We start from the raw sequence: 25,773 nt of genomic DNA, 5'->3' as shown, positions 1-25,773 counted from the left end.
GAATAAGAAGCATGGGGCAGAAAACAGTCAGCGTTCTGGAAGCAAGTAGATTAAAAACTAATACCCTTCCCCCTGTGAGACATTTTTGTGATACCTTCATCTAAAGAGTTCCTAATGTCAATGTAGTTACCTTGTGTGTTATGCCAGTGATGTAATTAAAGGGACATACAAAAACAAAAATCTAAACAAAGCATACATTCCAATTAAAACCTTGTTTAATTCTCTTGGTATCCTTTGCTGAAGGAGCAGGATGGCACCACTGTGCAGCAATCCACCCAGTAATGCATTGCTGCTTCTGAGCCTACCTAGGTATGATTTGCAACAAAGGATACCAAGAGAACAAAGCTTGGGTTTCGCATCCCTTTTAATGATGATAAAAAATTTATCTAGGTTGTATAAGGTTTACATTTTTGCAATCTCCAGGCTTTTGAACATTAGAGTGATTTTGTAAGGCTTTATTTATAAATTTTGACTTGCTCTAAGTGCTTATGTATATTAATTTGAGGATTATTATATTATAGTCCTGCCATGCATATATCTGTTTAGAAGTTTGCCAATATTCTTTGTAGTTACAACGTGTATATATTTGCACTTTAGCAATTACAAGCCACGTAATACAATATAACCTCAGACAGAAAATAAATAAAACTAATAATAATTGGCCGAGCCGCAGTGTAAGAGAGAAATGCTTTTATCTAATGTCAACAAAGTATTTAAATGCAATAAAACTTGCTTTTAGTGCACAATGTAATGTGTGCGAGTGCGATAAGCAGGTCATCTATTGTTTGAAAATGGACAGGTGAGCAAACAACGTTGTTGTTTTTTTTTTCTTTCTTTTTCAGACTTTAAAGGCCATTCCAAAGTACATGGCAAAACAGCACATTTTTTTCCATCAGGCTTGGAGGTTAATGTTTTCCTCTAAAGGAAATGAGAAACTATTCACTTAACAAAATAGGTCACCTTGTAAGTGCAGATGAAACTGCACATTAAAATGAAAGGAGAGATTAATTGACCTATATAAAGGGACTTTGGGACTCGTATAAAGCTTGGTCCACTGCAAATCATATACAAGCTGTAAAATAAGCCAGAAAATATTTTTTAAATTAGCTAAATTCTGATGTCATTAAGCCTTGTAAAAAGGGCAGGATATTAGGCACGGTACAGTTTTACATAGTCACATGTTCATTTTTAGCTAAAAATAACCGTGCTAAGCTTGGAGTATTCTTTTATTTTTATTTCTTTAAAGCTAAAAAACTGCATAAAATCTCAACTAGCATGTTGCTGCAGCAAACTGACAGACAGAAACCCCCCAACTATCATTCCATTTACAGAGTCAGATATTCTTAGAACTATTTTATTTACAATGTTGGAAATGTGCAGTCTCTCTTATTTTAATAATTTAAAGTGCAATAAAACATGTTACAATCTGTGCGTATCCTAAAAGGGCTAATTAAGTAAAAATAGTTTGCATAAAAATAGTTTAAAAATTGCTGGCAGGTATTTTTAAATATTTCTCAAAAATAAGCAAAATTAGTTACATAGCCATGCTGTCTGGACTAGTCTGATCCACCCCATTTTCAGTGTTTAGCATCAGAAACACAGGCATTGTATTTCAACTGAGTTCACAGCAGCTTATTTGCTTCTAGGCATGCTCCAGCAGATGAGTGTTAAAGTCTTGCATTCTACCAAATCAAAGGTAGATATAGATACAGCCATAGAATTAATTGTGTAGCGGGAGTTAGAGCTGTACAATTTGGAAACTTAAAAGAAAGGGTTAATAGTGAGTCACTGCAGTATAACTTTGCAGGTAAAGTAATTAAAGTACATTATATTCTGTCTCTATCCCAACTTGTTTTATGTCTCTTTAAAGATAGTCTTTTTGGTATTATTGTAAAATTCAGGGCAGGTAAATATAAAAATAGAGTTGTTAGGATTAAATTTACCTTGTGATCGAATGAAAACACTTTCTGAAAGTATATACTGATCTATCCATCTATATTTGCTTTTTCATAACATTTATTCATGTGGTGTACTCAGTGACCTAAGCACTGGGAAATCTGTTACCCACATATCCCTCCCCCAACTAATTTTGCTTATTTTTGCCTCATTCCTTTCAACCAAAGCCCAATGTGCATGGAGGGTTTTGCTTGCACCCTCAATAGATACCCAGAGATTATTGGTTTGTAATAGGGTTGCACCGATACTAGTATCGGTGCAGATACCAAGTATTTGCATGAGCACTTGTACTCGTGCAAATGCACAGATACTTAAACTGATACCTCCACTTCCTACCCATTCGCCATCTTGTGGCGTTTTTCAAACTGTATGTTCCCATTTCATTTTAAGCTGGAGTGGAGACTTAACTAAAAAGTGTTCACATCTGTTCTGCCAATAGAAATTGCTGTTATTTGTATTATTGTACGTCAGAGCAATGCTCCAAAAGCTGCTACTTTTCAGCTGGAAGCCTACCTGGGAGAGATCACTGTACCTCATTCAGACAAACCCCTGAAGTACTGGGCAGTTAATAAACTGAGATTTAATGGCCCAAAAATATATTTCTGACCCATGCATAAGTGTGAAAAGTGAAAGACTGTTCAGCTTAGCGTCAAAACGTCCTTACTGATAGCAGAAACAGACTTATAGCTGAACATACAGAGATGCTTCTGTTCCTTAGTAAGAACTTGCCACTAACTTTTAAAAAATTATTCTAATTGCATGTTATACTGCTAATTCTCATATTGCACAATTATGCTCAAAACATACTGTACTCTGAGGAACATCCTTAGCCAGGGCTGGACTGGGAATAAAAAGCAGCCCTGACAAAATATGAAGAACAGCCCTATTTTCTGAGTCAGTAGGATGCAAATGCCCCATTTTTCTCAAAGGGGATTACTGGGACACTCCTTCCCCAATTACTTTGTATTAAGTAGAAATGTCAGATTGATGCTATATAGGCACCCTACAACCCAATTGCATCCAGTAATCGCCCCTTTGTAGCTTTTCAGCCCCAGCTGCTGCAGCTGTTATTTATTGTTATTATTAATATATTTTATTGTAATATTTTTATTTATAAACATTTTCTGTGAACTTTGTGACAGCAAGCACATCAAACTTTTATTATTTCAAAATGTCTTTTGAGATACAGTTCATAATTATAAAGAAGCTATCTTAAATCATTAGTCTGTATTGTGCTTGGTAAAATGTCATATGACATAAAAAAAAGTATCGGTAATTGGTATCAGTGAGTATTTGAAAAAAAGTATTGGTACTTGTACTCGGTCTTAAAAAAATGGTAACAGTGCAACCATAGTTTGTAATGTAATGAATAAGTAAAATATATGGAAACAAGAGCGGGAAGGCATTATGCCATGAACTAGCCCTCATAATCTGCTGATAGGCATAGGCCAAAATACAGCTCTAGGTCTACCTAATTCCGTGAAGATCTCACTAGCTTTAAAATTAGACACGTGAAAAAAAAATTGTTTTGTCCGAAAGATTTGTTTTGGATTTTTTAAAATGTTCAGTTTGTCCAAATTTTGTTCATGCAGGCATTTGGTTCGGACAGATATTGGATTCGGATTTGTTACCGTTATTTACAATGGGAACAGCTAATATAGACAATTTAATATTAAGAAAAATCTTAAAATATAGGATTCAAACAATTAAAAGAACAACATTTTCAATGTTAACTAAACATACAACCCCTGTATGACTAAAATCCAGCATTTAGTCCCTGACCTGCTGCCCCTAAAATCAGTCATTAGTAATACTATGGCAGGATTGGACAGGGGATGAAGGACAAATTAATGGTAGCACTCTCTGTACATAATTACAAACAAAAGAGCTTATTAAACAAACAATATAACTTCTTCCCCCAATTCCTGCACCTTTTTTTTGGCACCAAATAGCATGAACGAATGAATGGATCGATTTTGTCTAGAAATAATTAATTTTTCCAATAATTCCGTTTTATCCAATAATGTGTTCAGGTGTTCGTATATCAAATGACTTGACAAATCATCAAAATTCAGACAAATTTACTTTCGTCCCAAGCCCGAATGCACATCAGTTTAAAATCTTTAAACACTAAAAACTCAAAGTTAGAGAAGCTTGTCAGACATTCCTATCTATATTCCCTGTAATCTGTTCACCATTACTATATGTGAGTTTTATTGGAATTGTTTAGCAGTTTTACAGTATTTATTCATTCAGGCACAGTTACCGTATCGTGCATAATTACTTCCACAACATACAAATGAGAATTATAGCCATGGTTGATTCTACTTCCTCAAAGCTATCATCTCAATTTCTGTCAAGTAATTGCAATTTTACCCCTAGATTGTTATCTTTTACAGGAGCAGGGTCATTAACTCTTATTGTTACATATAATAATTATTAATAATAATGTCTATTTTTTCCATTGTAATATGTATTATACTGTAAGCATGTAGCCACTTTATTACTAACTAGTAATTGTTGAATGGAGGTTTGCCTTGTATTTTGGGGCTGGACCATCTGTTTTAGGTGGGATCAGACTCTTCCTCTGTGCAAAGCACCATTGGACCAAAAGAGGCTGCTCCTAAGTGGTGATTTGCCTGCTTGAGCACTTCTCTTTCTATAAATAGTAATGCTAGGTCACATCTTCCTTGACACATGGGGGTCGATTTATCAAGCTGCGGCAGACAGGGGCGCATATACGCTCCCCTGTCCACCGCAGGTCGCCGCTGGCAGAATTCAGCATTGCACAGGAGCGCTATTTTGCCACCTGCCCATGCACAGCCAATCACACTCGGGCAGGCAGGAGCTGACAATCTCCCCGGTCGGACAAGACCAGGGAGCTTGAAATTCGCCACTTTAGAGGTGGCGAAAGGTTAGGAAAGCAGAGGTCTGATGACCGCTACTTGTTAAATAGGGATTGCAGGTTCTCTTGTGAGAACCTGCAGTCGTAGGGGGTCGAAAGGCTTGTGATGCCTTTGATAAATAGACCCCTTGATGTTCCTTGATATGCAGAATTTGACACTAAGGTGTAGAGGACATAACTTAGTATCTAAAACTAACATTCTACCAAAGTTTCTTTGCCCTTTAAGTGAGCTATGAATTCATCCCCAAAGAGGGGAAACTATATTCATTATTAAGCCAATTGAGCTAATAAATGTATCCATCAATCTTCATTTAAAGTGAAGGTCAATTTTCATCAATGAGTGCCCGGTTTTTAAAAATATTTTTAAAAACAGGGGCACTTTCATTGATGAAAATTTACATTGCACTGGATTTGAAGAAATACTTACCTTTTACTTCTGCAAAACCGGATCACTGATCTCATATTAAATTATTTCCTTATTTCTGTAGAGCAGAATTTTAACTGAGCTTTACAAAATGTGAGTCAATATAAAATGTATTATACTTCACTAACAGCTCTGTTATAAATATCTATAGACCTAAAAGATAAGTTGGAAATTGGCCATGTATAGTTCAAGGGACATGGAACCCAAATTGATTCAGATAGAGCATGCGTTTTTAAAAATCTTTTTAATTTACTTCTATTATCAAATTTTCTTTGTTCTCTTGGTATCTTTTCTTGAAAATCAGGGACGTTAAGATAAGGCGTTTGCAGGTATCCATTTATCAAGCAGCTTCTTAACCTTGTGGTTGATTGAAATCATCCCAATCTAATCAGGTTGATTGACAGCCCCTGCTAGCTGCCGATTGGCTGCCAGTGAGCAGGGGGTGGCATTGCTCAGGCATTTCTGGTGAAATGTTTGTGCAATAATAAATGCGGACACCATAGGCAATAATCTGCTTGTTTTGGGAGTCAACGAGATCTGAGAAAATTAAAAAAACACAAATATACTAATTAGACTAAGCAAAGCAACATGATCAATATGAAGCTTTAGTTTCATGCAGCTCCTGATGTGTTTTTTAATATCCCTTTAACCCTTTTCTGTCTCCTTCATTGTCACAGATCATGGTCATGTCAGAGGGCTCATCCTTCTCTTCAGGCACAAGCCTTCACCTCCCTAGCCTTCCTAGTAATTCACTGTCTTTCTCAGATGTTAAGAAGAGCAAATCATCTCATGGATCCAAGGTAAGTCTCCCATTTCTAGATATCTGTAGAGCACAGGTTTCCAAACCTGCCTTCAGGCCTCCCTAACAGGTCAGATTTTCAGGATTACCTTGAGTCATAACCATGTTTACCAATCAGCTGATTATTTCACCCGTGCTCTAATTCTGATATCCTTAAAATCTGGCCTTTTACGGAGGCCTGAGGGCGGGTTTGAAGACCGGTGCTGTAGAGTGTTGGGTGTTTACCAGAGGGGCTCTGGAGCCTCCAGTTCTCTAGAAGCCTGCCGAGGAATTTCCCCATCCATGGGACTTGCTTTGTTTTGCAATGTCCCACCTGCAGGGAGGAAAAATCTATTTGTGTCAGTAAAGCTAAGGACTTTTATGTACAAGGATAAGAAATAAACATTTTTTCAGCGGTTCTTTGTGTTTATTTTGGATAATATAAATATTTAATTAAATATTAAAAGTTTCTAAGCTGAGTAGCAGAACTCCCAACAAATCTAGCTTCATACAGGAATACCCCAACCCTCCCCTAGCCTCCCTAACCATGCTGCTGAAATGGCCAGACTCATCCATAGGAATGGGTCCTGTTGTACTCATCTCCAAATAGTCTCAGCCCTGAGCCTTCTGCTGTTAATGAATGCCAGGGGGAAGTATGATGTAGCCGACTCTATAAAAATAACTGGAGAAAAAAAGGAGCTTGCATATAACTATACAAAATGTTAACAATATGTTAATTGTATTGTCTCTTTATATTACTGCAGCATGGGCTTTGGCAAGTCAGATACAAAACCATAATATTCAGATTTATTATTAGAAATAAATATGAAATAACTGAATTGATTGATCATGTTATGTTCACAAGCAGATTCAATAGACCTCATCTATATGATGGTTATTTAGTGATGCTTTGGAGAAAGTATTCAGTGAATAACATTTAATTTATTTATTACTCATATTCACTTCTCTGCTTAAAGGGATATTAAATGTAAACATTTATTTTTGTGATTCATACAGAGCATACAATTTAAAAAAAGTTGACAATTTACTTCTATTATCAAATTAGCTTTGTTCTCATGGTGTTGTTTGTTGAAGAGATACCTAGGTAGGTGTCTGTAGCACTACATGGCAGGAAATGGAGCTGCCATCTAGTGATCTTGCAAATGTATAACATTCTTGCAAAACTGCTGCCGTATAGTGCTCCAGACACGTGCACGCTCTTGAGCTTGCGTCCCTGCTTTTCAACAAAAGATACCAAGAGAAAAATTAACATTTTAAATTAGAAAGTTTTTTAAAATTGCATGCTCTATCTGAATCATGAAAGAAAAAGTTTGGGTTTCATATCCCTTTAAAGGGACATTAAACCTAATTTTTTTTCTTTTATGGTTTTGATAGAGTATACTATTTTAAACAACTTACAATTTGCTTCAATAGTCTTATTCGCTTTATTTTCTTGGTATCCTTTGTTGAAGGATCAGCAGTGCACTACTGTGCCCTATCAGAGCAAATTGGGTGAGCCAATGACAAGGCATATATGTGCTGTCACCAATCTGCAGCTATCTCCTATTAGTGCACTGCTGCTCCTGAGCCTACCTATAGGTATGCTTTCCAAAAAAATGATACAAATAGAAGGAATCAAATTAGATAATAAAAGTAAATTGGAAAGTTTTTAAAATAATATATACTCAATTTGAATCATGGAAGCAAAATGTTGGGTTTCATGTCCCTTTAAGGCCCTGCCTTGCACATTTTCAACTGTATACCAATAAAGGAAAGGATAAGTATGTTTTCTTTGTTTTACCTCAGAGGACATTGAAAATGTATTACTTTTTTTAGTTCTGTAGTGAAAGAAAATCTTTTTTTTTTTTGCTTCTGAGACAGGAGTTAGTAAAGCAGTGGGAGTTTTGCTTATTAGCTAATGAGCATCTAGTCTTTCAAAGTATTTCAAAATAAAAAAATTGGCATAACCTTTTCCATGCTAAATATATTTCATTTTAAACAAATGCTCTTTAATATACATTATGTAAATGTTTAGAGCAGGCAGTTCTGTGTGACAGCTTCACTTACCACTCAACATACTGTTTGGATGTCTCTTATTAAAATATAGATGCACTCTCAAGTTGTGTCTTCTTTATTAAACAGTGCTTCTAGTTATACAGCTGTCATGCTTACTATCTTAGTTTACCTTAGAGTGTCAGAAGCTAGTGCACTCTAAAACCTTTTAACGGGTTGTTTGTATAATACTCTTACGCACACTGCTGCCACATAGTGCTCAAGACGTGCACTGTCCTGGGTCCCTCATGGAAAGGGGCTAATCTTTCAACCAAGGTGACCAAAACAAAGAGGGCAATTTGATAGCAGAAGTGAATTGAAAAGTTTTATTTATTTTGTTTGTTTGTTTATTATTTTTTTACTTCTAAATGCTGGATATATACAGTACTACATGACTAGTTTAAAAAAAAAGAAAAAGAATTGCAGCCAATAACTAACAAGATGATTTCATGTCTTTAAATCTTACATTTGAAATTCATATAGGCAATATTATGAGATATTTGAATAAAGAGGGATTATGACTGAAGATAGTGCCACAAGCACTTTTGAATTCTGACACAGAGGGCAGGAACATATTCAGATATTGGGTCAGTCTGTTATTTTACCAGAACTCAACCTTAGACATAGAAATTATGGTACAAAGCGAACCCAAGTAAAATTTCTATTACTACAGCCACGCTTATGCTAATTCCCATACAGTGACAAGCCCTGTGATGGATGAGAATGCAGCAGAATTTGTCATTCTTCTCTGCACTTCTCAGAGAATCTTGTTGATTGCTTCTAATCACTGAGTTGTACTGTAGGCAGGTCTACAGCTGCCAAAATCTTTTATTACCCATTTACTGGGAAAACTAGATCAGCTCAAGTATCTCTATAATGCTGTGCTATAATTACCCTAATGGGGCTGTGTCACATGTAAAACTGTCACCTGGTCTATAATTCCTCTGATCATGTGTTAATAGTGCACTTCATCATCTTTTATATTTTTTTCATTTGTGAGACAAATGTGATGTCTCGATATTTCCTTCCATAAGGCAGGGAGAGTCCACGACTTCATTCCTTTCTGTTGGGAAATACAACACCTGGCCACCAGGAGGAGGCAAAGACACCCCAGCCAAAGGTTTAAATATCCCTGACACTTCCACTATCCCCTAGTCATTCTTTGCCTTTCATCACTATAGGAGGTGGCAGAGAAGTGTCAGAAGATTTGGATAGTCCTGTAATGGGTATGTTCCCTTCAAGAAAGGACTTTAGTTTTAAGTAATCATGTCAACCTCTCAGTGATAGTATTGATGAAAGTCGAACAGCTCCTGAGCAATCAGTGTTGACGAGTTTCACTGCTTGCTGTTACACACTCAAGTCCATGTCAGAGCGTTGCTGCAAGACTGTCACACTTAAGAGGCTGTGCTTGTTCCACAGCATGGATCCTGGAGGGTAAGATCATTTTATATTCACTTTTGTTATACAGGGTCACAGTGTGACTCCTTTATGCCTCGATAGAATCAAGCGTTAATATCTCCCTCAGGGAGATTTTTTGAACAGCTAGGGGTTATTTATAACTGCTTTAATGAAAGAGTTTGTTTGGGCTCATAGACTGTTGCTTTTGGCTTGGAACAAACAGGTTTCACTTTCGTTTTTGAGTGTTGCGCAGCTCATAATAGCTTAGCGCCTTTTTCATAGCAGGGGAAGTCCTGTTCTATGCACCACGTGACCGGGTGCAGTCTTTTCATTTTCCTACGATCCTGCTGTATACATCACTCCTAAGGAGAGCATTTTCACTGTTAGCTGTCTGGGTCTAAGAGGTGGTGAGTGCCCCAGCCATTGGGATTATAAAGGTGCCGTTTGTTTGAATAAAAACATTCTTTTAGAAAATTATTCCCGGTCCTTGTTTCTCAATTAGATTTGTGGGGCTCCATCCCTAAGGTGGATGGCGCTATTTCTACGCTGTCTAAGCGTACTACTATCTCTCTGGAGGATAGTTCTTCTTTTAGAGAGCCTATGGATAAGAAAATGGAAAAAGTTTCTGAGGAAGATGTTTCAACATACAGGGTTTTTATTTCAACCGGCGGAAGCTGTAGCCACGGTTGCTGGACACTCTGTCGGAGCTCATTGATGTGGGGACTCCCCTCGAGGATATTCAGGAGAGAATTAAAGCTCTGAGAATTGCTAACTCCTTCATCTGTGACATGAATATGCAGATTATTCGCCTAAATGCAAAGGCTTCTGGCGCCCGCCAAGTTCTCTGGTTAAAGTCTTGGTCTGCGGATATGACTTCTAAATCCAGACTCCTTTCACTTCCTTTCAGGGGGGAAATTTTATTCGGTCCAGGGCTGGATTTCCTTATTTCTACGGTTACCGGAGGGAAGGGTGCCTTCCTACCACAGGATCAGAAGAATAGGCCTAAGGGACGGCAATTGTCTAATTTTCGTTCCTTTAGTTCTAACAAATCACAACAGCAACGACTCATCCAAGTCCATGCAGCCCAAGAGTACTTGGAAGCCGACTTAGTCCTGGAATGAGTCCAAACAGACTAAGAAGCCCGCCGAGAACAAATCGTCATGAAGGGGCGACCCAGATCTAGGATCAGATCGAGTAGGGGCATACTGTCTCTTTTTTCAGATGCCTGGTTCCATGATGTACAGGATCCTTGGGTCCTGGAGGTTGTATCTCAAGGATACCAGATAGGATAAAAGTCTCATCCGCCCAGGGGCATATTCCTACTCTCCAGTCTGTCTTCAAGACCAGAAAAGAGGACTGCCTTTTTAGGTTGCCTACTGGATCTCTCCTCTCTAGGAGTAATTGTCCTGGTACCTACAGCAGAAAAAGGTTTGGGGTTTTATTCAAACCTTTTTGTGGTTCCAAAGAAGTTGGAAACTTGTCCTCCAATTCTGTACTTAAAGTGCCTAAACAAGTTTCTGAGTGTTCCCTCCTTCAAGATGGAGACAATACGGTCAATCCTTCTTCTGGTTCAGGAAGGACAGTTTATGACCACTATAAGACCTGAAGAATGCATACCTTCATGTTCTGATACACAGGGAACATTTTCAGTTCCTGAGGTTTGCCTTTCTGGACCAGCACTTCCAGTTCATAGCTCTTCTGTTTGGTCTAGCTACTGCTCAAAGGATATTTTCAAAGGTTCAGGGGGCTCTTCTAGCAGTTGCCAGAACACAAGGTATTGCAGTAGCGCCTTACATGGAAGATATCTTGGTACAGGCATTATATTTTCTTCTAGTGGAAGAACACTCAGAATCCATTCTCGGCCTTCTTCGATCACATGGATGGAAGATTAACTTGGAAAACAGTTCTCTTACTCCAAGTACAAGGGTGAATTTCCTGGGGACAATAATAGACTCCATATCCATGAGAATATTTCTCACAGATCAGAGATTTTGCAAGCTAACAACTGCATGTCTTGCCCTCCAGGCTTCCTTGAGACCCTCAGTGGCTCAGTGTATGGAGGTGATCGGACTCATGGTGTCCTGTATAGACATCATTCCTTTTGCCAGATTCCATCTCAGACCAGTACAACTATGCATGCTGAGATAATGGAAACAGCGACCATTCAGATCTGTCTCAACAGATTGTGCTGGACAACCTGTCGAGAGACTCGCTCTCCTGGTGGCTCTGTCCAGATCATCTGTCCCAAGGCATGTGCTTCTTGAGACTGTCCTGGGAGATTGGGACAATGGACGCAAGCCTTTCCGGCTGTAAAAGCCATATGGGGTGCCAAGAAGGCACAAGGGCTGTGGACTCAGGAGGAGTCCTCGCTTTCGATTAATATATTGGAACTCCGAGCAATCTTCAATGCCTTGAAGGCATGGCCCCTTCTGGGTTCGCCCCAGTTTGTCAGATTTCAATCAGACAATATAACCTCGGTTGCCTACATCAACCATCAGGGGGGAACGAGAAGTCCCTTGGCGAAAGGCTCACAGATGTACGCTGTCAGCGATCCACTTTCCGGGTGTGGACAACTGGGAAGCGGACTTCCTCAGCAGGCAATCCTTTCACCTAGGGGAATGGTCTCTCCACCCTAAAAGTGTTTGCAGAGATATGCAGCGAGTGGGGGACACCGGAGATAGATCTCATGGCATCCTGCCTCAATACCAAGCTACCCTGGTACGGGTCGAGGTCGAGGGATCCTCAGGCGGAGTTGATAGATGCCCTATCAGTACCATGGAAGTTCAGACTCATATATCTTTTACCTCCATTACCGCTTCTCCTCGTGTGGTGGCTCGCATCAAGCAGGATCGAGCATCAGTGATTCTGATTGCTCCATTGTGGCCGTGAAGGACGTGGTTTGCGGATCTGGTGGGGATTTCCTCATCTCCTCAGTGGAGGTTACCTTGTCGCAGAGATCTGCTGATACAGGGTCCCTTCGTTCATTCAAATCTAGATTCTTTGAGGCTGACTGCGTGGAGATTGAACTCTTAGTCTTAGCCAAGAGAGAGTTCTCTGAGAGTTATCGACACTCTGGTTCAAGCTCGTAAGGCAGTTACTCGTATCTACCATAAAGTGTGCAGGACTTACTTGTACTGGTGTGAAAGGCGTGGCTTTTCCTGGAATAAGGTTAAGGTTGCCAGAATTTTATCTTTTCTCCAGGATTGACTGGAGAAGGGTCTATAGGTCCTGTCTGTGTTACTGCACAAGAGATTGGCTGAGCTTCCGGACGTGCAGTCCTTTGTTAAGGCTCTGACTAGGATCAGACCTGTGTTTAGATCTGGGGCTCCGCCTTGGAGCCTCAATCTTGTTCTTAGTGTTTTGCAGCAGGCTCAGTTTGAGCCTGTGCATACTGTTGACATTAAATTGTTATCTTGGAAGGTTCTTTTTTTTGTTGGCTATTGCCTCTGCACGCAGAGTTTCTGAGATTTCTGCTTTGCAATATGACCCCCTTATCTTGTTTTCCATGCTGATAAGGCGGTTTTACGTACTAAATTAGGTTTTCTCCCTAAGGTGGTGTTGGATCGTAGCATTAATCAAGAGATTTTTGTTCCTTCCTTGTGTCCTAATCCTCCTTCAGCGAAGAAACGCTTGCTTCACAATTTAGATGTGGTTCGTGCCTTGAAGTTCTATCTTCAGGCTACTAAGGAATTCAGACAATCTTCCTCTTTGTTTGTCATCTATACGGGGAAGCGTAAGGGGCAGAAGGCTACTACGACTTTCATATCTTTCTGGTTGAGGAGTGTCATCCACATAGCTTATGAGACAGCGGGGCGACAGCCTCCTGAGAGGATAACGGCTCAATATTTTTAAAATATTTTTGGATGAAAAAGAAAGATTAAAGGGGTAGTAAAACAAAAGCCATTTCTGTTCTGTTGCTATAGAATAGCATATCAACCAAGTCAAAACATAACAAATAAACACCTTGTTTGCTGCAGCTGTTTTTCAGTAGCTAAACTCCACCTGCTCCTTGCCTCTTTTGGAGGAGCCAATCCAGGCTTAAGCCTGCAGACAACAAGGCGAGCCATGGGCATATTACAGTGTTTTGCTTATGTTAACTGTTAAAGCCAATTAGGGAAATACATATAGCAAGGTTAATCTTGAGAAGTCAGCAAGTTCTGAGAATTTGGAATGTCCACAGTTTTCAGAGCTAAATTACATGAAAAGTGTTTACTGCCCCTTGATTTGCTCATCAGACCACTGCTTCCTACCCTCTTTCAATCTCCCCGGCCTCATCTGACCGAGGAGATTGACAGCTCCTGCCCGCGCGTAATTGGCTGTGTGTGCGCAGGGGGCGGTGTTGGACGCGAGCGCAAAAAAGCGCTTGCATGCAATGGTAAATTCCAGCAGCGGATTGCTGCCCACAAGAGGCGAGCTAGGGCGGACAGGTGCGAATATGTACGCCCCTGTCCGCCCTCGCTTGATAAATCGAGCCCTAGACTTAAAGGAGAAGTCTAGTCCAAAATAAATTTTCATGATTCAGATAGGGCATGTAATTTTAAACAACTTTTCAATTTACTTTTATCAGCAATTTTACTTTGTTCTCTTGGTATTCATAGTTGCATGCTAAACCTAGGAGGTTCATATGCTAATTTCTTAGACCTTGAAGGCCGCCTCTAATCTGAAAGCATTTCAACACTTTTTTTACCACTAGAGGGTGTTAGTTCATGTGAATCATATAGATAACACTGTGCTCATGCACGTGGAGTTACCTAGGAGTAAGCACTGATTGGCTAAAATGCAAGTCTGTCCAAGAAACTAAAATAAGGGGGCAGTCTGCAGAGGCTTAAATACAGAGATAATCACAGAGGTAAAAAGTATATTAATATAACTGTGTTGGTTATGCAAAACTGGGGAATGGGTAATAAAGGGATAATCTATCTTTTAAAAAAATAAAAATTCTAGTGTAGACTGTCCCTTTAAGATGTTTGAATTGTTGACTCTTGCAGGAAATGTATGTTTGTGCACAGATCATATTGGAGTATACACTGCTTACTGGTTGATACGTCCCAATCCAACAGCTGTGCTGAAGAGAGGAACAAACTACACTTGTCTTGGAAAAACAAAAATGTTTTCAAGATAAGAACATCTAAAACATTTTATATAAAAGAATTGCAAAATTCAAAAAAATTTACTACATAGAAATAAAGAAGCAAAGAACAGTATAATACATATAGTTTACTACAGAGGAAACCATGTTAACGTCCCTTTAACAAACACCCTCAGGCCATTATTCCTACCTCTATTGTTTACAACCTGTTTCACCATTGGGGACAATGTAATAGGTTTCCATGGCTTTAAGCACCGTTGCTGTTATCTGCCTCTGTCCTTAGGGAGGAAACTCAGAAATGACGTAGATTCTAATTGCTGTTCCTCCCATTTGGCATTTCTCTACCATGAAACATTAGCAATTTACTTGCACTCTGTTATATTTGGCTTTTACTGCACAGTATATTTTGCAAATACTCAGAACAGATGTATATTTCAAGACATGCCTAATGCACAGTAACACAGCTATATTTAGTTGAAATATGTTTTATTTATATATAATAGTCATAAAAAAACAACAAGATGACAGCATGACACATAACGTACATAGATCTCTTGTTACATCTTATGACAACCTTTCAGGATGACCTCGGCATCAAATGATTGGTTACAGGTTATCTGAATTTAGATTAACCACTGAGTCCAGGTATAGTTCTCAATAAAGTTTTTTCATATACAGTATGTAAATCCAATTCAGTGAGTAAATATCCATGTTGATGGCATTGATTCCTTCCCCATTTTTAGTGGGAGCTGAGGTATACCCTCTCTACATTCATCTGGACTATTACTGCAACCGAGATCTACCTGATCTATTTACTGTCCAGTGCCATCTACTGTGCATCCTATCTTTCCCTTTATCATTATACATTTATAACAAAAATTAAAGGGACAGTCAACACCAGAATTTTTGTTGTTTAAAAAGATAGATAATCCCTTTAATACCCATTCTCCAGTTTTTTGCAAAACCAACACTGTGATATTAATACACTTTTTACTTCTGTGACTAACTTGTATCTAAGCATCTTCTGACCGCCCCTAATCACATGACTTTTAGTTATTTTGCATATAGTTGCATTTTAGCCAATTAGTACAGTGTCTGCCACTAGCCACGGGCGTGATCACAATGCTATCTATATGGCCTACATGAGCTTGCTCTCCCCTGCTGTGAAAAGTAAATAAAATAGAGGCGGCCTTCAAGGGCTTAGAAATTATCATATGAGCCTCCCTAGGTTTGCTTTCAACTAGAATACCAAGAGAACAAAGCAAAATTGTTGATAAAAGTAAATTGGAAAGTTGTTTAAAATTACATGCCCTATTTGAAAAATGAAAGTTTTTTTTTGGACTTGACTGTCCCTTTAACATCATAAACAAACAATGTAACATTTAAAACAATTCAAAATAATTTTAAATCCATGGAGTGGTCCTTTTTTGTGGTCGTCTACACTTAGTGCTAACTGTACCTAATCACTGCTGTAAAAATGTGAGGGCAAGATATTTCTAGATCCAACACAGCTATATTTAAAGGGACATAAAGTGCAAAATGGAAATACTCAGAGCATTTACTATTACAGATGGGCTAAACACATACTTAGTCAGCTCCACTGCAGCAATACTGCTGGGACACAGCTGAACACATATGGTGAGTCAATGACTAGAGGCATCTGTATGTAGCCACCAATCAGCAGCTAGCTCCCAGTAGTGCATTACTGCGCCTGATCTACCTAGGTATGCTGTTTGACAAAGGATACCAAAAGAACAAAGACAATCTGATAACAGAAGTAAATTGATAAGTCTCTTAAAATTGTATGCTATATCTGAACAATTAAAGGGACAGTTCACTCTAAAATTGCTTTTCCCTTAATGTGTTCCCCATGACTTGTTATACGAGCTGAAGTGTATAAAATATATGAGAAATTGCTTATTTATTTTTCTTTTTGCAAAATAAATAGCTGGATTTCCTCTTTTAAACCGCAGCCCATCAAAATAGGCTAAGCTTGCAGACAGATCAGATTTCGTTATCTTATCACTCAAATACTTCTTTTTCTTATCTCTGTCTCTGTATGATACTTAGAAAAATTGAAAATGAACATTTTAGAGCTTTATCTCTTCCACCTCCCACTGTGACTGTAATTTCTTCTGCTTGCTGTGTTTACATAGTTTGTCAATAGCATATACCTTGGTACAGAAACTTCCAGTATAGGTAGGGATGCTACAGTCTAAATCAGCTATTTTAAATGCCAATATAAAGGCTAAGGAGCTGTTTGTAAACAATTTAATACACTGTAGCAGGTAAAATGGATCATTGGGAATAAATTAAAGGAGGGAAAGTTTTTGGGTAAACTGTCCCATTAAAGTTTAATTTTGACTTTCATGTTTCTTTAACACAAACCAAGATTAAAAATGTATTAATATGATTAATTATGCTCTTTTAAAGTCTATTTTAAAAAATGCTAAACACCTACAGGTTTTCTTGCCTAATCACATGGTCAGCTCGGTCCAGCTGGATCTTCCTTTTCTCCAAATTTATTTGGGCTGTGTGTCATATTGTTGGCAACTTACAATTGTTTTTTCCCTTAAAAAACATTATATTTGTATAACCTAGTAGGTCAAGCCTGTGATCCCCAGCACAGCATATTGAGTTTATTCACAGTTATGCTGCAGTACGGCTAATTATAACATTCTTTCTTCCTTCTTCTTTAAAATAAATACATATAGTTAAAAAACAGAACAGTGTGTGACCTGGGGTCACAAAACCATCCTGGTGAACTGCGAGTTACAAAGCCCTGTTTAAGTTTGTCAAATAAGTACAAATGTTTGCTCTAACAGTGATGCCACAGCACTAGATTAAATGATCCCCTCTTAATAGGCGTAAAAAAGTGCAAGTTCTCTGTGGGTTCTGGGTAATAATTCAGTTTTTTTAATAAGGTAAGTAACATACTTTCTGTTCATGGAAGCAAATTGGTTGTGATAAGTTTCTCAACAAGTTCTAATGTTAAACAAAGATGCTGAAGTGCATTTAAAGGGACAGTGTACTGTAATTTTTTCCTCCTCTTTAATGTGTTCCCAATATCTGCTGGTGTATATTAAATTGATTTCAAATACATTATTTAGCTTTATGTTATCATTTGAAATAGCTGCCTTTGCCTGTTGCATTTCCATGTATACTAAACATTTGAATATTTAAGTATTCAACATGGAAAAGCTGTGTAAAACATAACCGGGAGAATTAGTTACACACCTAGTGGAGGTCATAGAAATAAGTCCTCAAGTGTTAATTTTTAGTTTTTCTCTCTAAGTTTACAAACATGCGGCTATATTATGAGTCTTGCGGTAGCAGTCCCAACGCTGCTTTTTAACGCCCGCTGGTATTAAGAGTCAGACAGGAGAGGGTCTACCGCTCACTTTTTTTCTGCGATTTTAGCTTACCGCAAATCCCCTTACGTCAATTGCGTATCCTATCTTTTTAATGGGATTTTCCTAACACCGGTATTACGATTGCCTGAAAAAGTGAGCGGTAGACCCTCTCCTGGCAAGGCTCCTACCGCATTTAAAAGTCAGTAGTTAAGAGTTTTATGGGCTAACGCCATAACATAAAACTCTTAACTAAAGTGCTAAAAACTACACTAACACCCATAAACTACCTATTAACCCCTAAACCGAGACCCCCCCACATCGCAAGCACTTAACTAAAATATTTAACCCCTAATCTGCCGACCGGACATCGCCGCCACTTTAATAAATGTATTAACCCCTAAACCGCCGCACTCCCGCCCCGCAAACACTAGTTAAATTTTATTAACCCCTAACCTGCCGCCCCCAACGTCGCCGCTACTATATTAAATTTATTAACCCCTAAATCTAACCCTAACCCCCCCTAACTTAAATATAATTTAAATAAAACGAAATTAAATTACTACAATTAAATAAATTAATCCTATTTAAAACTAAATACTTACCGATAAAATAAACCCTAAGCTAGCTACAATATAACTAATAGTTACATTGTAGCTAGCTTAGGGTTTATTTTTATTTTACAGGCAACTTTGTATTTATTGTAACTAGGTACAATAGTTATTAAATAGTTATTAACTATTTAATAACTACCTAGCTAAAATAAATACAAATTTACCTGTAAAATAAAACCTAACCTAAGTTACAATTACACCTAACACTACACTATAATTAAACTAATTACCTAAACTACCTACAATTAATTACAATTAAATTAAATAAACTAAATTACGAGAAAAAAAACACTAAATTACAGAAAATAAAAAAAGAATTACAATTTATTTAAAGTAATTACACCTAATCTAATCCCCCTAATAAAATAAAAAAGCCCCCCAAAATAATAAAATTCCCTACCCTATACTAAATTACAAATAGCCCTAAAAAAGGGCCTTTTGCGGGGCATTGCCCCAAAGTAATCAGCTCTTTCACCTGTAAAAAAAATACAATACCCCCCAACATTAAAACCCACCACCCACACACCCAACCCTACTCTAAAACCCACCCAATCCCCCCTTAATAAGACCTAACACTAATCCCTTGAAGATCGCCCTACCTTGAGACGTCTTCACCCAGCCGGGCACAAGTTGTTCTCCAGAGGATCCGAAGTCTTCATCCTATCCGGCCAGAAGAGGACCTCCAGACCAGCAGAAGTCTTCATCCAGGCGGCATCTTCTATCTTCATCCTTCCAGAGCGGAGCGGGTCCATCTTCAAGAAATCCGACGTGGAGCATCCTCTTCATCCGATGGCCGACGACTGAATGACTGGTCCTTTATGTGACATCATCCAAGATGGCGTCCCTTGAATTCCGATTGGCTGATAGAATCCTATCAGCCCATCGGAATTAAGGTAGGAAAAATCCTATTGGCTGATGCAATCAGCCAATAGGATTGAAGTTCTATCCGATTGGCTGATCCAATCAGCCAATAGGATTGAAGTTCAATCCGATTGGCTGATCCAATAAGCCAATAGGATTGAGCTTGCATTCTATTGGCTGTTCCAATCAGCCAATAGAATGCGAGGTCAATCCTATTGGCTGATTGCATCAGCCAATAGGATTTTTCCTACCTTAATTCCGATTGGCTGATAGGATTCTATCAGCCAATCGGAATTCAAGGGACGCCATCTTGGATGACGTCACTAAAAGGACCAGTCATTCAGTCGTCAGATGAAGAGAATGCTCTGCGTCGGATGTCTTGAAGATGGACCCGCTCCGCTCTGGAAGGATGAAGATAGAAGATGCCGCCTGGATGAAGACTTCTGCTGGTCTGGAGGTCCTCTTCTGGCCGGATAGGATGAAGACTTCGGACCCTCTGGAGGACCACTTGTGCCCGGCTGGGTGAAGACGTCCCAAGGAAGGGTGATCTTCACGGGGGTAGTGTTAGGTTTTTTTAAAGGGGGATTGGGTGGGTTTTAGAGTAGGGTTGGGTGTGTGGGTGGTGGGTTTTAATGTTGGGTCGGTATTGTATTTTTTTTTACAGGTGAAAGAGCTGATTACTTTGGGGCAATGCTCCGCAAAAGGCCCTTTTAAGGGATATTTGTAATTTAGTATAGGGTAAGGAATTTTATTATTTTGGGGGACTTTTTTATTTTGTTAGGGGTATTAGATTAGGTGTAATTAGTTTAAAAAAATGTAATTCTTTTTTTTATTTTCTGTAATTTAGTGTTTTTTTCATCGTAATTTAGTTTATTTAATTTAATTGTAATTAATTGTAGGTAGTTTAGGTAATTAGTTTAATTATAGTGTAGTGTTAGGTGTAATTGTAACTTAGGTTAGGGTTTATTTTACAGGTAAATTTGTATTTATTTTAACTAGGAAGTTATTAAATAGTTAATAACTATTTAATAACTATTGTACCTAGTTAAAATAAATACAAAGTTGCCTGTAAAATAAATATAAATCCTAAACTAGCTAGAATGTAACTATTAGTTATATTGTAGCTATCTTAGGGCTTATTTTATAGGTAAGTATTTAGTTTTAAATAGGAATAATTTATTTAATTGTAGTAAATTTATTTAGATGTATTTAAATTATATTTAAGTTAGGGTTAGACTTAGGTTTAGGGGTTAATAAATTTATTATAGTGGCGGCGGCAGATTAGGGGTCAATAAATTTAATATAGTTGCAGCGACATTGGGGGGGCAGATTAGGGGTTAATAACTATAATGTAGGTGTTGGCGATGTTAGGGGCAGTAGATTAGGGGTTCATAAGTATAATGTAGGTGTCAGCGATAGCGGGGGCGACAGATTAGGGGTTAATAAGTGTAAGATTAGGGGTGTTTAGACTCTGGTTCATGTTAGGGTGTTAGGTGCAGACATAAAATTAATTTCCCCATAAGAAACAATGGGGCTGCGTTAGGAGCTGAACGCTTCTTTTTTGCAGGTGTTAGGTTTTTTTTCAGCCAGCTCAGTCCCATTGTTTCCTATGGGGAAATCGTGCACGAGCGCGTTTTGCTAGCTTACCGCTACCGTAAGCAACGCTGGTATTACAGTGAGATGTGGAGCTAAATTTTGCTCAACGCTCACTTTTCTGAGGCTAACGCCGGCTTGAAGAAAAGTTGTAATACCAGCGTTGGCTTAAGTGAGCGGTAAGAAAAAAAAGCTTGTTAGCCCCGCACAGCCTTACAGACAAAAACTCGTAATCTAGGCGAGAGATAGCATAAGGAGGGTTTGTGTGTGTATGTATAGAGTGATAATGTAAGGACAACTGATATCCCTGCAAGCTGAACCCAAGGGTTGTTGTTTCAAAGAGCAAAACCAGCTAGTTCATATTAAAAATAAACCTAAAGGAACATTTTCCCATTCATTTTATACTCTATAGCTGTATAACAACTCATTGGAAACAAATTAAGCAGAATAAAGTTTTATAGTACACATTCTTTAAATACAGCAATACTTCAAACACCAACCTTAAAATTACAGTGTACTGTTTTCTCGCTTTTAAACCAATATTACTTATACATACGTCATGCAGTACGAAGCTCATCGTACCGCATAACGTATATATGTTGCAGCTGCAGGAAGCTCCAGCAGTCTCGGCTATCAAGTGACACCGGAGCGCTAGAGTTCCTGAGCTCCAGGCATCTGTCTGCATATGGAAATGGAGCAGCAGGCAGGCAGATGCCAGATCGTTAGACAGTGACACTGTATGTGTCACCGTCTGTAGCGATCATCTGCTGGTGTTGGTGAGAGGTGTGGGAGGGAGAGTGGGAGGCAGGTGGCCAGACCCAGCGGCAGAGGGGAGTGGGAGGGGGAGGTAGTGGGATGGACCCTACACAGCAGACTTTTTTTTTAAAGGAGAGGGAGGCATGGGGAGCTACAGTACAGAAACGTGGTGGAATGGGGGTTTGGGGTGCCCTAACTAATGATTGCCAGACGGGGGAGCTGTGTGGACCACTACACTACAGAAAATGTAAAACATTTTCAATATATATATATATATATATATATATATATATATATATATATATATATATATATATATATATATATATATGGTACTGGCAGCTGCCAGTACCAAAGATGGCCACCAGGGTTAGAGAGCTATTGTATTTCTGCTACTTATAAACAAAGGGGATCCCAGAGAAGCTTTTACAATTATTTGTGTCATGATTGCACACGTGGTATGTTAATAATGTCAGTGAGAAACCCCAAAAAAAGGCTCTATTTCTGTTTAAATTATAGCAAAAATGCTAAATATTCTCTGGTATTTTGGGCAAGTTCTTCTCTGATATTTCTGGTAGTGAAGGGGTTAATGTGTTCCCAATGATCCATTGTACCTACTGGAGTCTATTCAATTGTTTACAAATTGCTCTTTTACCTTTTTATTTTGTAATATAAAATAACATATTTTTCCTTTTGAAACTGCTACCTATACTGAACATGTAAATACTGTAATCATGGGTCTAGAAAAGCTATGTAAACGATAGACAGCAGAAAATACCATCTCCCAGGGTGGGGGGGGGGGGGGGAGAGGTATTAAAATGTGCATTTTTAAATGTTCTTGTATTAGACCTCAAAAAGTTTGCATATAAAAAGTTTGTTCAAAATTTGATAATTGAAGTAAATTAGAAAGATTCTTAAAATTGTGTGCCCTTTCTGAATCATAAAAAGCTTAAAGGGACTGTCTAGTCCAAAATAAACTTTTATGATTCAGATAGAGAATATCATTTTAAACAATTTTCCAATTTACTTTTATCACCAATTTTGCTTTGTTTTTTTGATATTCTTAGTTGAAAGATAAACCTAGGAAGTTCATATGCTAATTTCTAAGCCCTTGAATGCTGCCTCTTCTCTTAGGGCATTTTGACAGTTTTTCACCACTAGAGGGTGTTAGTTCATGTGTGTCATATAGATAACACTGTGCTTACGCACGTGGAGTTCAGGTGAGCCAGCTCTGATTGGCTAAAATGGATGTCTGTCAAAAGAACTGATATAAGGGGACAGTTTGCAGAAGCTTAGATTCAAGGTAATCACAGAGGTAAAAAGTGTATTTATATAACTGTGTTGGTTGTGCAAAACTAGGGAATGGGTAATAAAGGGATTATCTGTATTTTTAAACAATAAAAATTCTGGTGTAGACTGTTCCTTTAATTTTGACTTGAGTGTCCCTTTAACAGTACACTGTCCCTTTAACATGGGGGTATAAACTGGCATTACTTGTGTGGAATCTTTTATTATATATGTTGTTAGGGACATTCTGCTGGCTAAAATACACAATAGCATAAAAACATATCTTTTATAAAGTTTTTTCAATCTGAAAGGAAGAAATCCAAGAATGCAAAGGTATGTTTAAGTAAGACAGTCATATGATTATTAATGTTGTGTTTTAAATTTTTAATAATGCTGATTGCCATGTAAGCCAAGAAAACAGACTAACAAAATTGTCCCAAAAGTGAAATTAAACAACTGTACATATGTTTGTGTGTGAATATATGACAAAGTGATGAAACACATAAGGCTACATATACTTACAGTCCACCATTTAGTGGCATTTGCAGGTATTTGTTTAGCAGGGACTGGGGACAGCAAAGTGCTTGCCCTTTTGAAGTAATGTAATCAAGGACCCCATGCGCTTCAGTTGGCAGATAGTAGAGTAAAATTTCAGAGGTGATACTTCCATAATGAGAACTGAATTTGGAGTGTTGAAGGTTCTTTGTTCCTCCTATCTCATGCTTTGCTAATAGCTCATAGTATTGAGGTTATTCTTTGTGAGTATATTTCTAATATACACAAACACAGATATATATATATATATATATATATATATATATATATATATATATATATATATATATATATATATATATATATATATATATAATCTATAGCAATAAAGATAAATCTATTAGTAGAAAAAATATTGGACAAAAATTGCTACAGGACAAGTTGCAAGTAATGGCCAGCAGGTAATGACAGTAGGTAATAGCCAGCAGAACTCCGTAGCAAAAAGAGGCCAACAGGATAAAATAGCAGGTAATGGCTTGTAGTGTACCTAAACATGAAGGTCAAGGGTATGAGACTATCATGAAGGTATTGGTTAGAATAGCCAAGCATCTAAATACTATAATGTAGTATGAACAATTTCATGCATTCTTGTGTCTGTCAGAATTTTAACTTTTTTTTTAATATTTTCAGGACCCAAATAAACTTGTTAGCATAAACAGCAACAGCATTAGCTTGTCAAAACCCCACAAATCGTCAAAGGAGCACAAAGAGAAATCTTCAAAAGACTCAAAAGAACATAGAAGTGCCTTCAAAGAACCTTCCAGGGAACATAACAAATCTTCCAAAGAATCCTCTAAAAAACCCAAAGAAAACAAACCACTTAAAGATGAAAAAATTGTCCCTAAAATGGCATTTAAGGAACCTAAACCTATGTCAAAAGAATCTAGGTGTGAGAACAATAACATCCTTACAGTGTCAAGTGGACACCAACAAGAAAAGAAGGTCTCTAGTAAGAGGCCTCCACATATGGACTCCGAGGACTCGCTGGTTAGGAAACGGAAAAAAAGCAATTCTGAGTCATCGCTTAAAAATGTATCTAATTCCTCGCTCCTGGTTTTGTCATCTTCAGAAATAAAAAAAACTTTGAGGGACAAGTCTCAGCCTAAAACTGGAAAGGTAAAAATTGAAAGTGAAGTCATGGATAAGAAGAAGTTATCTCTACCCCCCTTTGAAGATATTGTGGACCCTAACGACACAGACGTTGAGGATAACATGTCATCTAAATCAGAGGTACTATCCATGTGACTATTTGTATATTTTACAGATATTTTGTCTTTGTGAAAACATCTGTTCTGTTTTACTGCATCTTGATGCTATTGACATTTTTTTTTAAAGTTAAGTAGTTGATTTAGGTGTCATATTACAAAACGTAAGATTTTAAGCATTGAAGCCTGGATCAAATACACATCTTTTTACCAGCTGTCTCTTAGTTATTTCATTCTTTTTATTAGACTACATTTTTTTTATATTCTTTGGATTTTGGCTTTAATTTATTATTATATTTTGGTTGTTTTGTTAGTTTTTGTTTTTGTGGTTTTATTTATATCAACTATATACCCAGTGGTTGAACAGACAAATCACTGAATGATACACACAAAATAATGTTGAGTGCAGAGTGGGGGGAAGTGTGATAGAAAGAAATCTGGTTTGAATTTAATGATCTTGGTCAGGGGTAGCAAGCCTATGACACAAGTGCCCAAGGCGTTTAAGTTACCACCACACTGCTTGGTTTCATTGTCTGTAATTTTACTTAAAATACTTTTCTTTTGAATCCAATGTATATATCTGCAACTAAGCTATATTATAAAGTTAAATTAAAAAAATAAAATATTTTGATGTTTAATAATTAATTGGGCACTCTCTAAAAAAGGTTGCTCACCCTGTTCTAGGAGATCACATGTCGTGTGATATTGAGTACAATTAGTCTGGTTTTTAAGTTTTGTTTTCTGTTTTAAACAGCAATATAGCGTCTGATTTTACGCAATCATTTGAACAGGTTGGATTTGCAATCGTATTTTGTTGTGAACCAATTGCAGAGTTTTGAATTGTGAACTTTCTCAGACTCATTTCTTAATTTATTTGGTGTTTTGGTTTGGTTTTGGCTTAAGTAAAGGGACAGTTAAGTCCATAAAAAAACTTTCATGATTTAAATGGG

General features: G+C 37.7%; 1 protein-coding gene and 1 long non-coding RNA gene across 2 annotated transcripts in view; one reads left to right on the top strand and one right to left on the bottom strand.

Annotated features, from left to right (window-relative positions):
• The window catches only part of LOC128649408 (uncharacterized), a 103,184-nt gene extending 88,318 nt beyond the window's left edge, over window positions 1-14,866 (bottom strand). Inside the window, exon 1 of the long non-coding RNA XR_008400671.1 lies at window positions 14,793-14,866. This is a non-coding gene — a long non-coding RNA (uncharacterized LOC128649408). The remainder of the gene's footprint in view (window positions 1-14,792) is intronic.
• The window catches only part of MLLT3 (MLLT3 super elongation complex subunit), a 424,921-nt gene that overhangs the window by 201,809 nt on the left and 197,339 nt on the right, over window positions 1-25,773 (top strand). Inside the window, exons 6-7 of the mRNA XM_053702660.1 lie at window positions 5,963-6,085; window positions 24,249-24,848. Of these exons, the coding sequence (XP_053558635.1) occupies window positions 5,963-6,085; window positions 24,249-24,848 (723 nt within the window). The remainder of the gene's footprint in view (window positions 1-5,962; window positions 6,086-24,248; window positions 24,849-25,773) is intronic.

Source organism: Bombina bombina, chromosome 2 (genome assembly GCF_027579735.1).
Source record: "Bombina bombina isolate aBomBom1 chromosome 2, aBomBom1.pri, whole genome shotgun sequence".
Lineage (NCBI taxonomy): Eukaryota > Metazoa > Chordata > Amphibia > Anura > Bombinatoridae > Bombina > Bombina bombina.
This window is presented reverse-complemented; position numbering and strand designations above follow the sequence as displayed.